Source organism: Sceloporus undulatus, chromosome 3 (assembly GCF_019175285.1).
Source record: "Sceloporus undulatus isolate JIND9_A2432 ecotype Alabama chromosome 3, SceUnd_v1.1, whole genome shotgun sequence".
NCBI lineage: Eukaryota > Metazoa > Chordata > Lepidosauria > Squamata > Phrynosomatidae > Sceloporus > Sceloporus undulatus.
In genome coordinates, this window is record NC_056524.1 from 72,375,917 (window position 1) to 72,390,201 (window position 14,285).

At 40.2% G+C, this 14,285-nt stretch overlaps 1 protein-coding gene across 3 annotated transcripts in view; it reads right to left on the reverse strand.

The window, feature by feature from the left end:
• Positions 1-14,285, reverse strand: part of LOC121925395 (cystathionine beta-synthase-like protein) — a 59,078-nt gene that overhangs the window by 9,283 nt on the left and 35,510 nt on the right. For all 3 annotated transcript variants that reach the window (XM_042457495.1, XM_042457496.1, XM_042457497.1), the window contains 6 exons: positions 12,869-12,960; positions 11,841-11,966; positions 7,236-7,320; positions 4,761-4,866; positions 3,309-3,386; positions 1,657-1,791 (listed from right to left, as the gene is read on the reverse strand). In XM_042457495.1, coding sequence (XP_042313429.1) covers positions 1,657-1,791; positions 3,309-3,386; positions 4,761-4,866; positions 7,236-7,320; positions 11,841-11,966; positions 12,869-12,960 — 622 coding nt within the window. The remainder of the gene's footprint in view (positions 1-1,656; positions 1,792-3,308; positions 3,387-4,760; positions 4,867-7,235; positions 7,321-11,840; positions 11,967-12,868; positions 12,961-14,285) is intronic.

A 14,285-nucleotide genomic window follows, 5' to 3' on the forward strand; every position in this document is an offset into this window, starting at 1 on the left:
AAGGTGGGCAACTGAGCTAATGGCAGCTCAGTGAGGCAAGTAGTTGCAAAACCAATAAATCGAATCTTTTACCAATTTTATATATATATATATATATATATATATATATATAGTTCCCAAGCCAGGCTGCCACTTACGTCACCAATGATGCAGATGATTGACAAGCATTTAGAAGTAGCGCAAACTAGTGGGGATGACAATCGTGCCAAAAAAGAAACTATTACAAGAGGATAATGAAAAGATCTGCTTTCATAGTGGGAACGACGGACCTTTTGGAATCGATTCACCAACACGGAGTGAAGGCAAACAGCAAACCAGTTTAAATCCAAGTGGGAATGGGGCCTTAGAGTCCAAATTTGGGAAGAAAGAGATAAGGTACTTGATCTTTTCCCTGACTGCCAAGTACCCTTTTCCAAATCACCACCACCACTCCAAAGATGCCACTTGGGTGTGGGAGATAAGCACATCAACTGCAGTGCCAATTTAAGGAAAGTTCCATCCATCACAATCACCATCATTTTATTATTAATGAAACTGAGGAATTATTTTTTCCTTTGTAACACTCACAGTGACCTGGCTCCAAATGTATCTGAGGCTTAAGTCTACAAAAGCTCATGCTACCAGCTTCTTTCTTTCAGTTGGTCTCAAAGGTTCTACAAGATCTGTCTACATACTGATTCTACAGACTAACATAACTGTATCTTTGAATTCTGCTTTATTATTTTACCTTGTAAAGAAATGTGCTTTATAGACTCAGGCTTATCACTGACTAGTACCTGGGTAATTTCTACTAGCATATATGTGTGCATTAGTCTTTGAGAGCAAAGATTTGTGGAAATTAGTTGAAAGGTCAAAGATGGTATTTCCTCTTTCCCAGTGTTTCCCACTCTGAGTAGATGGTTGGCACTTTCCTTAAACTGGCACTGCAGATGATCAGACAGTAAACTTTGTTTAGCAAACCAGACTGCACTCTGGGTGTGGATACCTTCTTGAATTGCAGTTTGTCCCCATCTGACCAGCCATCCCACTAGCTAGCCATCCCATCAGCCTATTTCCTACCTGGCTGACTTAAGAACTGAGATCCAGTTTAAGCTTAGTTAATTCTTTTATGGGCCATTTCAGAGTGATGATCACACCCCTCAAAAGGTAATAAACAATGTCATAATTTTAAAGGTAGATTTTAAAAACCAACAACTGGTACCACACCTTTCCCTTTACCCTTGAGAAAGGGAACAAGGATGCTTGTGTGTATTTTTTTTTCAAAAGGAAAGGGAAAGTGGATATTTCTCTAATTAGATACCTCCTGAGTTATTCAAACAAGTTTAAGACATTTTTTGTACCAGAAGTTTAATTAAGTGAGGAAGGCAAGAGTCAAAGTGAAGGGTCAGCTTTCTTGGGACTCAGATCATCATCCTGCTATTGCTCAGTTATGGATGGTTTCATATGTGTTATTATAGTCATTCATCTTAAAAATAACTTTTCCAAGGTTATAATAATCAGGATAAACTATGCAGCACAGTAAAGAGGATCACAAAATGTAGTGGATTCTTTCTGAGAAAGCTAAATATAGAGAAGATCACTGAATGATGCACATCATTTCTTTAGAAAACTGGATGTGTTTGGATGATAAAGGAGGGGGAAAACATGTGCACGTACCCTGATTCATCAACAACTGGTACCTGGTCAAATCCTTTCTCTCTGAGTATTTCAATTGTTTTTTCACAAGTGACACTTGGTAGTACTGTCAGAGGGGCAGAGAGACTGAGTTCTTGAACTTTCAAGTGCCACCACCTAGGAAAAACAAACAAATGCCATCACACACATGGGATTTTATAGCAAGCAATTCAGGCACTGAGGAAAATGTATGTCTTCATACTTTGTGTATCTAAGTCACAGGAAGACTGGTGGAGCCACTTATTGTAGTCAAATAAAACAATATATGATAGAATTGTTAGGGCTAAATTAGGTATTAAGGTCTTATGCGAAAACAGAAAAAACAGTATTTTACTAAAATATATATATATAGGGGATTTGATGAGCAGCTACCAATAGCTGTATTCAGTGAGGGGTTATTTTAAAAATACACTCTAATGATGATCATAATCACTTCTTTTATTATGTGATGCAGCTTGGCTGAAATGAGATCATAAGAATTCATATCAAAATATTCAAAAGAAACCAAGGCCAGTACACCTAATAAAAAAAGTCCATACGCCAAAAAAGTTAGCCATGAGTAGTGACAACTTTAGGACTTATAAACTAATTATGACATATGCTTTCATAGACCTGAGTCAACTTTATCAGACACATGTAGTGTTATCCTCAGTCAGCAGGCATACATATACATGAATAGAAAGAAAATCAAAACCAGTAGGAACAAATAGTTGTGAAATCTAAAAAATATATATAGTCTGTGACAGTCCCATGTAAAGCTTAAAATAAACAAAGTGATATTTAAAGCAAGAATAACCTGCAATAACATGGTCATCTGAACACAATAATCAAAACTGGGAAATTCTGTTATCAGTTGTTATTCCTGTTATGAATGGCTCCCTTGCTTATGTTTCACAGACACACTTGTCACAGACAATATCTTTGTGTGTATATGTGTACGGGTAGGTATACACACATTTGTATATGTAGGCACATAACTGGTGTGCTTGTTGTTCCCCACTTTGATCCATAGGGAGAAGTGAGTAAGAAATAAGAAAGAGGAGGAGGAGGAGGAAGGTCTGATGAAACAAACTCTTCTCCATAAAGCCTATCCCACAACACATCTGCTCATCTTTAAGATTACTGTAACCCCTCTAGAAGTCAAAATCATGTCTCTAAATTTAGGACAGCTAGAATTATATCTTCAGAAGAATATGTACTTGCAGTGCTCTCTAAGAGCTATCTTGAACTAGCTGGTTATTGAATTTGGTCTATCAAGTCTGCTGAATGTACTAAGTCACTCATACAAAGTCATTTCATCTCCATGCAAAGTCACCATATCAAAGTAGAACTAAGAAAGATGTGGGTGAAGAGAGAGAAATGTCTTCTTTTTTATTATTTACAAATGAATAATACCAAAACAAATGTTTATTAGGCACAGGAGGAATTTTCTGGAGGTAAGAAGGACCTCATCTTAATTAATTAAAAGTAACTATTTTCACCTAAGCAATTTTAATTTTCAGCATTATCGTATTACCACATATCTGGTCCAACAAGACTTAACTATAGTATGGTATAAAAATTCTTGCCACTTAGGGAGGATTTTATTCTCCACAAGTGCATCTGCTTTAACATGACAGATATTATCATCTCACCAAGGTTTATTAATAATGTTGTCCTCTTCTGTCATGAACCCTTTTTGGGTCATCCATTTGTCACTCAAAAATTTGGACCTGTAAATTACAATACTAAATTAGTCACAATCGTCAATTTAGGTAAACCTTCCTGAAAAGTAAACAAGTCATAAAAGATTGTGTAGAATGAAATTTCAAGGCTTGCATTTACGATAAAAAAGATATTATTATAAACAACAGTCTGTCACACAAGCTCGAGAAGTTCACATAAGGATATCAAATAGTACCTACAGGCCAAGCCAGGTCTACTACACAGGGTTCAGTTCAATTCAGTGCAGATGGCCAGTCAGAAGCCAGGCATTTTACTGCCGTCACCACCACTTTGTGAGGCAAATATGGCTAGGTAAGAAATGGAATGGGAAAGGGCTGGACACCAGAGGTGGGGGAAGACAAGTATCAGCCACCATTATTCAACACAGGCCACCCCAGTTCCCTCAAGAAGTTCACTTCTGCTTTTTTAAACCAATCTGCTCCCAATGTGCAAAACAAAATGCAGGAGGCCATAGGATTCTCATCTTTGGGGTTAAGTATTTAAAAGTAGCAGTGGAAAGAAAGACTGGGGGGACTGAAAAGATGAGGTCAACCAATGGATTTTCATGGCCGAGCGGGGAATCAAGCCCTGATCTCCACAACTCTAGTCCAACACTCAAACCCTGCTGGCTCTCTTTATATACCTAAATGTATGTCCTACCCTTCTGGAGCTTTCATACCACAGAGGAGAGATAGCAAAAATTAAAACTAATTACAACATTCAGCAGAATTCTTGAAGAAAGGGGGTTGTGGGAATGTTATAACAGAGGGATGCAGTGAATAAAACAGAGATATCCAAGAAAACTTAGCCACCCAGTAAAATCAACTCTATACTAGATGACTTCTTCAACGTAGTAAATGCCATAAGAGAGGCTGCCAACTGATCCTTCGAAAGCAAAATGTTCTGCAACTGGTGTGGTCACCAAGAAGACAATTTCTGTCATGTCCATCAACCCCACCTCCACTAAACTTGGGATACAGAAAAACATGGGCCTATGTGTCAGAAATTAAGCTGTAAAACAACTGGTATGTGAGATGGGAGATATCCTGGACCTGAAAAAGAATTATTTTCAGGACTAAACTCAATAGTTTTTAAGAACTCTCACAACAGACAGCCTGTTAACAAGGCTTTTAATGCTATATTACAGGCGACAGTCAAAACTACAGAAGAGATACAATGAAATTCCCCTCTGTATTCTAGTGGCAATAGGTTTCAGTATGTTCAGTGCCTTTCAAAGTAGTGGCACTGGTGGTGCTCAGCCACAGACAACCCACTCAGGTGGCCTCAAGTTTAGAGGCTTAGCGCCAAGCAGACAGGACCAATTATGCAGGCAGGGATTTTCATCCTTAAAATAACTGTCAGAATAGAAGAGAGTTACTTACATGTAGTTTCTGACAGAGTCAGGGAGGATGACAACACACCGCTGGCCTTCTTTCAGCTGTTTGGCAGCCTTGACAGCAACGGATATTGCACTGCCAGAGCTGCCACCTGTCAAAAGAGAGATGACACTATCAAAACTGCACATAACCCATTTAAAAATGCAGATGTGAAAGAAGACAAAATAAAGTGAGAGATCCTAAGGTCAATGTTTCTTAAATGATTTAAATTCTTCTTGGTCATTATGACATGATGAAAACTTCCAGTCTATTCCAAAGTCATCCCAGAGTCAATCATGGGTATTCACGTTAATGCGTGAGAGATTATCACACGCAATTGAGTCGTTCTGAGGCCGATCCAAAGTCAACCCTGGAATAGCTAAATTCGGTGAACTACCGAATTCACAAATCCTTCTCCCAGGCTGATTAGCATTCAGTTCAAAGTTGTGTTGGTGTGGAATGCATGTTTGCTTCGGTCCTGGTATTTCCCCCCAGCCTAGAAAGGTACTACAATTCCCATGAAGCTTCGCTGCAATCTTGCTTCTATTTTGCTTCTGGTAGTCCTTCCACTTCTAGTGCTGGCGAGGAGGAAAAGCAAATGTTTCCAATGGTATGGGTGGAGAGCTAGTGTAAAATGCATATGCGCTCATTTTAACGTGAACAGAGCAGTGTATGGTTTGTGCCTCCCGGCCCCCCAGGATCTGCAAATGGGGGTTTCCTTTGGGTAGTCATATTCTGATCTCCCCAGGTGCTTTGCCCAGCCAATATGATGGGGAGGGAGGTATCTTATTTTGCCAACACATGTCATGTTTGCAATATATGGAGCGATTTATGCATGCATGCACACACACACACGTACATATACATACAGATATAAATCTGTATATATACACGTACATATATATGTATCCTATATATACATATGCACGCCCATTCCCATGGCACACCATGGGGGAAGTAATATGTATATAAGTGTGCATACATATATACATTGTTGTTTATGTGTGTGTGTGTATATATGTATACACACACACATATGCGCCTTGAGGAGCTGAAGCACACACATTCTATTTACAACTACATGTGCTTGGAGCATATACAGTAGTGGAATACCTGCTGACTCTTTTCCTGGTGGGACATCTGTGCATATAGATGGATGCACCTATATGTATATAAATATGCATATATGCATAGGTGCATCCATGTATATGTGCAGATATACATGTATAAAGTGCACTTATAATGTGCGTAGACCAAGTGCCTTCATATCTATGCCCACATCTATATTTTACGTAGAGCCTGCATTCATGCAAAACAGGATACAGGAAACAGGGGAAGCAGCTCCCTTCTTCACCCTGGAAGCGTTAAAGTTCACGCTGTGTTCAGAGCCCCACTGGGCATGCACAAAGATACCAATTCCAATTTGAGAATCTGCATGGTATGTACTTTTGTGATAATTTATTTTGCACCTGCTCCGCTTTGCATTTGGAACGACTGCAGTGTCGCTCTTCCTGTGTGGTAATCACATAATTTGGCTTATTTTCAAATTGGCCCTGCTTGGCATTTCCTTTGGGATGGGGGCACATATCCCACGTATGATAATGGCCCTAGAGATATTATTTGGCCCAAGGGCTATTACTAGCCCTATAATTGACTTTCTGGAAGGTGTTGGTATACCTTGCAATCCTTTACAAAAACCAGAAATGTGAAGTATCCTTAAATGGCAGTATGTATGTGGACAAAAAAATAAATAAAGCATGAGCTCCTTGAGAGTAATGTTTCCAAGTTAAACTTTTCCTATTCGTTCCCAAGATTCCTATTCTGCTACTTAGATATCCATCAAGATTTGCATTTGCAGTATCTGCATTAGGAACTACAGCCAAGGGTAATGTTAGGAAAACAAAGAAAGCAGCAAACAAGGCCATTTCCTAACATTTTTTTCCTGGTATACAAAGCTTAGCATAGGTCAAGATCCAATATACAGTAATAGGGATATGCTCTTTGGCTGAGAGCAAGTGATATGTGTAGGTCCACATGTTGTGTGTGCACTCAAAGATGTAGTGGCTGCAACTGGCAGTTTACAATGAGAATCCACTATAAACACTGGTGCAGGGAACTTCATTAGACTTTCCTTCTGAATAAAGTTGCATTGCCTTCTAAGGTCTGAAGTGGCACCAAGAGGTGCCACTCAGAAATTACTTCTGACACTTCCTTCTAGCGGTCCCAAGGTACAAGCAGAGTAATGTGTATTTCACAGATGTCATTCATGGGAACTGCTTTAGTCCCAAAGGTGTACATTGGGGAGTTGCAACAGCTGACCTGAATGAAAGTCACAAGTTGCAAGCTCACACTCCTCAAACAGATAGTCCACTGTATGATATGAGACAACCCCAACATCATAAATTTTGCTACTCCACCATAACTAGCCAGTTATCCACTTTAGAAACCAAACTTCAACCATAACCTTCAGAGTGCACTTACCACATAACAGTCCTTCGTCTCTGATTAACATGCGTGCGCAAGCAAACGTTTCCTCGTCATTACATTTATACCATTTATCCACCAGCTAGAGGAAAGAAAGGGACAATAATATATTAAACCTCTCTCTCTCTCCCCTCTGTTATTAAAGTGACACTGGGAATACCAACAAACAAGGGGGGAAAGGGATCCAAGTGTCAGGAATGCGAGTTAGACCATAGGCAGCTGACCTATACGGAGTCAGACCTTTGGTTCATTGAGCCCAATATTGTCAACTGTAGCCAGCACAAGGGCTCTCCAGGATTCTCTCCTAGCCGTTCATGGTGGTTCCTGGTGGTATTCAATACAAATATTTAATTCGACTTCGCTTCTAAAATGAGATGACCTCTGGTGTGCAAGATGGCATGAATCCACTATCACAAAGTCAGGGAAGGACACTTATTGGATGATTCGAATATTTCTAGAAATGATCTTCCTGCTCCCTTTATTAGTTGGTTTCATTATGCTGAGAATGGGACATTGATAGGTCCCCATCCTATGTGCACAGATTATGTGCTATGTGCCCAGAAAGAGATTTTTGGATCCTATGTCTAAGCCATAATATAATGAGCTGAGAAAAGTTGGAAAGCATGCTTCTTTTGACTATTCCATATTTAGGATATCCTTCCCCCCACCCTCATTTCCCATTTGTCTTGTGCTAATGAAAAGCCTTCCAGTATGTCTAGTGCTGGCCAGTTATAGAATCATAGAATCACAGAGTTGGAAGAGACCACAAGAGCCATCCAGTCCAATCTGCTGCCATGCAGGAAATCACAATCAAAGCATCCCTGACAGTTGGCCATCCAGCCTCTGCTTAAAGACCTCCAAGGAAAGAGACTCCACTACACTCAGAGGAAGAGTGTTCCACAGTTGAACAGCCCTTACTGTCAGAAAGTTCCTCCTAATGTTGAGGTGGAATCTCTTTTCCTGGAACTTGCATCCATTGTTCCGGGTCCTGTTCTCTGGAGCAGAGAAAACAAGCTGGCTCCCTCCTCAATATGACATCCCTTCAAATATTTAAACAGGGCTATCAAATAACCTCTTAACCTTCTCTTCTCCAGGCTAAACATCCCCAGCTCCCTCATAGGGCATGGTTTCCAGATCCTTCACCATTTAAGTCGCCCTCCTTTGGACACACTCCAGTTTCTCAATGTCCTTTTTGAATTGTGGTGTCCAGAAATGGACACAATATTCCAGGTGGGGCCTGACCAAAGCAGAATTCAGTGGCACTATTACTTCCCTTGATCTAGACACTATACTTCTATTGATGCAGCCTAAAATTGCATTGGCCTTTTTAGCTGCTGCATCACACTGTTGACTCATGTTCAACTTGTGGTCTACTTGGACTCCTAGATCCCTTTCACATGTAGTCTCATTCAGCCAGGTGTTCCCCATCCCATATCTGTGCATTTCATTTTTCCGCCCTAAGTGCAATACCTTACATTTTTCCCTGTTGAAGTTCATTTTGTTAGCTTTGGCCCAGCTTTCTAGTCTATTCAGGTCATTTTGAATTTTGATCCTGTCCTCTGGGGTATTAGCTACTCCTCCTAATTTGGTGTCATCTGCAAATTTGATAAAGATGTCCCCAATTCTGTCATCCAAGTTGTTGATAAAGATGTTGAATAGCACTGGGCCCAGGACAGAAACCTGTGGGACCCCACTGGTCACTTCTATCCAGGATGAAAAAGAGCCATTGTTGAGCACCCTTTGGGTTTGGCTGGACAACCAATTACAAAGCCATCTAACAGTTACCTTGTCTAGCCCGATTTTACAAGCTTGTTTGCAAAAATGTCATGGGGAACCTTTCTTAAGGTTGAAGTGGACATATAGCAATTCTCTCCCTCAATTTTACTCCTGTCCTCAGACCCCATCCTTCCAGCAAGTCTTAGTCTTGCTGTAGCCTACCAGATCAATGCCTCTCAGCTTTCTTTCACTTGGGGCTGCCTGCAGTCTTCCTTTCCCACCATTGGGTGGCATCCTTGTCCACCTCCAGTGGTTTGTGACCTCGGGGGTGTTCCCACTCGCTTATACACTGGTTTACAAATCGAATCCAAGGTGTATCGTTCCCACTCAATCCCAAATTAACTCTAGAACAGTTCTAGATTAACCCGCAATCATTCCCACTGCGATTCGAATCTGATTCGAATCGTAACATTTAACCCAGATTAGAAGCCTATAAACTGGCGTAAAAAAATACTAGGGTCTACCCTAGTATTATCCCTTGATCCGAGATAGGAATCGCTGTATTTAAATGGGGACGTTTCGGCGTCTGATTCGGGTTCCACAGGATGGGAGGAGCAGCGCTCAAGGGGCTGGCCTGGGGGTGTCACCTTCTTTGGTTTCTTTCTGCATTGCCGGCGCCATTTTCTTCCATTCGCATAATAGCCTTTCCTCCGGAGGATTGCAACCTCCCCTCTGCTCCTCATTCATAGACCGATGTGTGAGGAGAGCCATAGAACACCATTTTTAACTATTCTTTTTTTCTTTTTCACCTCTGCCTGAGCACCAGATGGGCTTTGGAGGACAGCCCAGAGATCAATGGGGCAGGCAAAGCGAATTTGGGGAACTGAGGTTCTTTCCAGAGGAACTATGGGATGGGTTTTGCAGGACATATCTCCGCTTCATGGCTCCCAAGACAGCCCAGGGAGCAATTTTCCCCAAAGATTCTCTCCCCATGGGGCGGCCAAAGCGAATTTGGGGAACCGAGGCTCTTTCCAGAGGAACTATGGGATGGTTGTGTTTGTTGTGTTTGTGAGACATTTATCCTCCTCTGCCAGAGGGTGCTGGTGCCAGAATAAACTACCATTCCCAGGATTACCTAGCACTGAGTTATGGAAGTTAATATGGGGAGACACAGAAGAGGATGAATAAGCGCCTCCTGATTGGCTCTTTAAAAAAAAAACCGTGAAATTTATAACAAATTAAAAACGGCCAGGTAGTGGGAACGCAGGTACAGGCTACAGTGGTGTATGTTACTCCGAATTAATGTGACGTCATGATGATGTCGCTTTGATTGACAGCTGAAACAAGTTAATGTGAACGAAAAAGTAACCAGACAGGTTTAAAAATACACCGATTCATCCTTGAATGGGAACGAAACAGGGTCAATTACAGCGAATTATAATAAAACGTTACGTAAATCGGGACGATACAAATAAAGCGTTTTGAAAAGTGGGATAACACTCGCTTCATTTTGAATCGCTTTAAAACGAACCGCTGTATTTAAATTCGTTTTAAATCGCAAGTGGGAACGCCCCCTTAGAGTGGGCTCCTAAGCAGGCATGCTCCACACTATACACTCAAGCTATGGCAGAGCACAATGGAAGAATGCTCTGCTCAGATTTTTCCATTTTAGGAATGCTCGTCATGACCAGTTTGCGGCAGAAGCAAGGAAATGTTAGCCATCCTTTGTTGTTTAAGCCTTAGCTAGCCTCTTCCTTGAAGAAAGAACATTCCACCCGGTGGTAGGCAGCTATATAATTTCTAAAGTCTTTCAACTTTTCTCAAAATTTTACCATCAAAATTGTTCCTGTTCTCCCACACTTAAAGTGCCAATTGTGGGGCATCCTAGTTGCTACCAACCTCCTCCTCCATTTTTCTATTTGGTTTTTAAAAAACTTTTTAAAAATTGAATTTTAAAATATATCTATCAGACCACAATATAAGAGTAAAAGGGAGGAATGTCCTGGGATATCTTGCTAATTAAGGATTACATTTTTTAAAAATAAATCTTCAACAACAACAACAAAAAAAACCCCAACAACTTATAGTGGGATTTTCCCCTCCTTTTTAACCAAAACTCTATTTGCCTTTTCTGTACAATGAGTTGCTGTAGGGCAAATGTGGATTCAAAGCAGTATATTGGGGTTGTTGTATGGGTCAGATTACCAGCCATTCAAAAATATGCTTTGTCTTCAAGATCTTGAAGTTATGACTTCAGGCTCCACCTACCATTGCCCTCCTCCCAGCCTATTGTGAACTCTGGTTCCACCAACACATGGCTCCACCTGTAGCCAGATGCCCTGTCTTCTGCTACTATACCAGCTCTAATGAACCTGAACTGCCACTGATGTTTAACCACTATACAGATCACAAATGAGGTGTGTAGGTAGGCATGTTGAAACTGATGGCACCAGAACAGCTGATCTGTGTTCCATTACAGACTAGTCTTGCAAATATGGGGCAACTATTTTGTAGTAAAATAACTGTTTTATTTCCAAACATGTAGTCATAAAAAGAGGCCAGCCAGTTAAGGAAGTCTAGGACCCTGCATAAAACATGTAGATCAACATGGTCACGCAGAATTTATACTTAGTTCAAAGCAGTGAGCCAGGTATGCAGATAGGCCTGTCACATACCTAAGAACTGTGAATATTTGTGTGAAGTGTGCTTAAGAATGAGGGAAACACTACAAGGTACATACAGGGGTGGAAAGAATATAGTTTGAAAAAATTAGTTTCTTGAACTATTTGAATCCTTAGCCAGCATAGCACTGATCATGGTGATTGGGGAATTCTGGGAGCTGTAGTTTAAAAAAGTAATATCTCTGAGCTCCAGAAGCTGACTTACTGATCTGTCCAGAACTGTAGGTATAAAGTCATATCCAATCCCTTCCACTTCATAACTAGTTTTGTCTGTTTCATTCAATCCTTCAGGTTCTGCAAGGATGGATCCTTCAGGGTCAACACCTATAATCTGAAAAACAGTTGAGCAGCATTTCAGTTTTCAAGATATAGCTATGAAAACAGCAATGTTAAATCACAGTAGCAAACTGAAGCAAACACAGAAATGCTTCATCATCCATTTACACTTTGGAAAATGCCCAAGTTGAAAACTATGCTTGTTTTTAACGACTGTGGAAAAACCCCACTGCTCCTGCATTAATTTCATTTGGCTTACTAGATGGCTGGAGGTCAAGACATTTGCTGTGGATCACACTCAGTTGCTAGATCTCATTACAGGATATATATTTTGTGACCAGTAATCAAAAAACAGCCACTCCACCTCCAAGGGATACAGAGAACAATATTATGTTACGTATCTCTTGACATATATCTACCTATCATCATGCTGTGAGGGACAGAGGTCACAGTATATTTTTGAATACATTTTTAAAGTGTTTGGTGCCAGCTTCAATTGGTCTGCCAGCCATGGCCTTTCTTGGATAGGGATAATTTAACCTCAGTAGTCCATACACTGGTAACTTCCTGATTACTGTGATTCTTGTGTGCCTTCATGTAATTTCTGACTTAGGGTAATCCTAAAGTGATTTTCTTGGCAAGATTTGTTCAAAGGAGGTTTGCCATCTCCTTCCCCAAAGCTGAGAGCATGTGACTTGTACAATGTCACCCAGTGGGTTTTATGACTGAGCAGAGAATCAGACTTGGTCTCTAGAGTCGCAGTTCAACACTCAAACTGCTATGGCATAGACATAATTCAATTAATCACATGCAAATATGGGACTGTTTACATGAAAAATGTGGCCTTTTGGGTAAGAGTTTGATTTCTTAGAACTTAACCTAAGATAAGGAGATAAGGTTCTGAAGTCCAGAGTGACAAGCTAAACCATGACTAAAATACAATAGTTTGATACTCACTTTGCATCCTGGGCATTTCTCCTTTATTTTCCGGGCAATGCCAGTGATGGTGCCTCCTGTTCCAGCTCCAGCCACAATCATGTCTATATTTCCTATTGGTCAGACAAAAACAAGGATATAGCTAAAATAGTTTTACAAGAAAGCAGTATAAGAAGTTCTTATATAAAATTAACCCTGCTTTCTTGTAAATTAAGGAAGTATTATCTTCAAAAAATAATTATCGTATGGACTGCTTTATGCAGTATTCTAGGGGTCTCTGTCACCAGCTCTTTTCCACATGACAAGATCCAGACTCTCGCTATAGAGGAAAAGGCTACATATATTTATCTCTTTTATTACATGCTACTATATCTGCCCCATATCAGACTCTAGGACTTAATGGGGAACATAAGCTTCCATATAAATACTAATTTAGGTATAAGAAATTCCTGTCTGCACATCTCTCAAGGCACCTTACCTCAGTTACAGCAATTTAAAATGGTGCAAGACATACTGCAGAAATAATCCAGGGAATCCTGGGAATTGTAGTTTATTGTGGCACCAGAGCTCTCTGTCAAAGAAGGCTAAATGTCTCACAAAACTACAATTCCCAGAACACAGCAGTTAAAGCAGTCTCAAACTGGATTATTTCTTCAGTGTGTTTTGGACTAACAGCACACAAAACACAATATTAGCACTTTCGTGCATCATTGCAGCAGAAGCTTGCATGGCAAAAATTCTCTCTTCCCTACTACTATCTAATGCAGTGGTTCCCAAACTATTCTCTTTAAGGGATTTTGAATTTCAGCTCCCAGAATCCTAGACAATTGGCCAACATGACTGAGGCTTCTGGGAACTGAAGTCCAAAAACTCTTAAAAGACACAGTTTGGGGCTTGAATGACATCTTCTTGTGCCTTGTACTCAATGCCTTCAGGCTCAATTGCATTATTTAAATTGCAACATCATGTAAAAATGAAATGCATTAGAATATTCTTCAGACAATAGTCATAACAATTTAAAGAAGCATTCTAGATGCTGGTTACTACCTTTTATCAAGAACTTTTAAAAGGGTTATTTGTTTAACATAGCATTTGTAGAGGATATGCTAACAAAGCATATGTTTCTCACAGGCACTTGCCTGGCTATTGTGTAACTAGAATTTGAGAGTAGGTAGCCTTAGGTTTGATCTTATGTACAGTACTAGATTTCCTTAACAACTTGCTATGTAAGGGCTCCCTCTGCTGGCTTCAAGTTAGCAAATAAAATAAAACAAAACAGGTTAATTACTGAGCTCATTACTGTACTTCCTCAAGATTGAAACTCAAATTAGTTACACATCACGCATTCATGTATTTGCCCTACTGCTCTCAGAATGTTTAGTTAAAGGAAAGAGGTGATGTGACATTACCATTTTCAAAGTTTCCCATATCATGCACC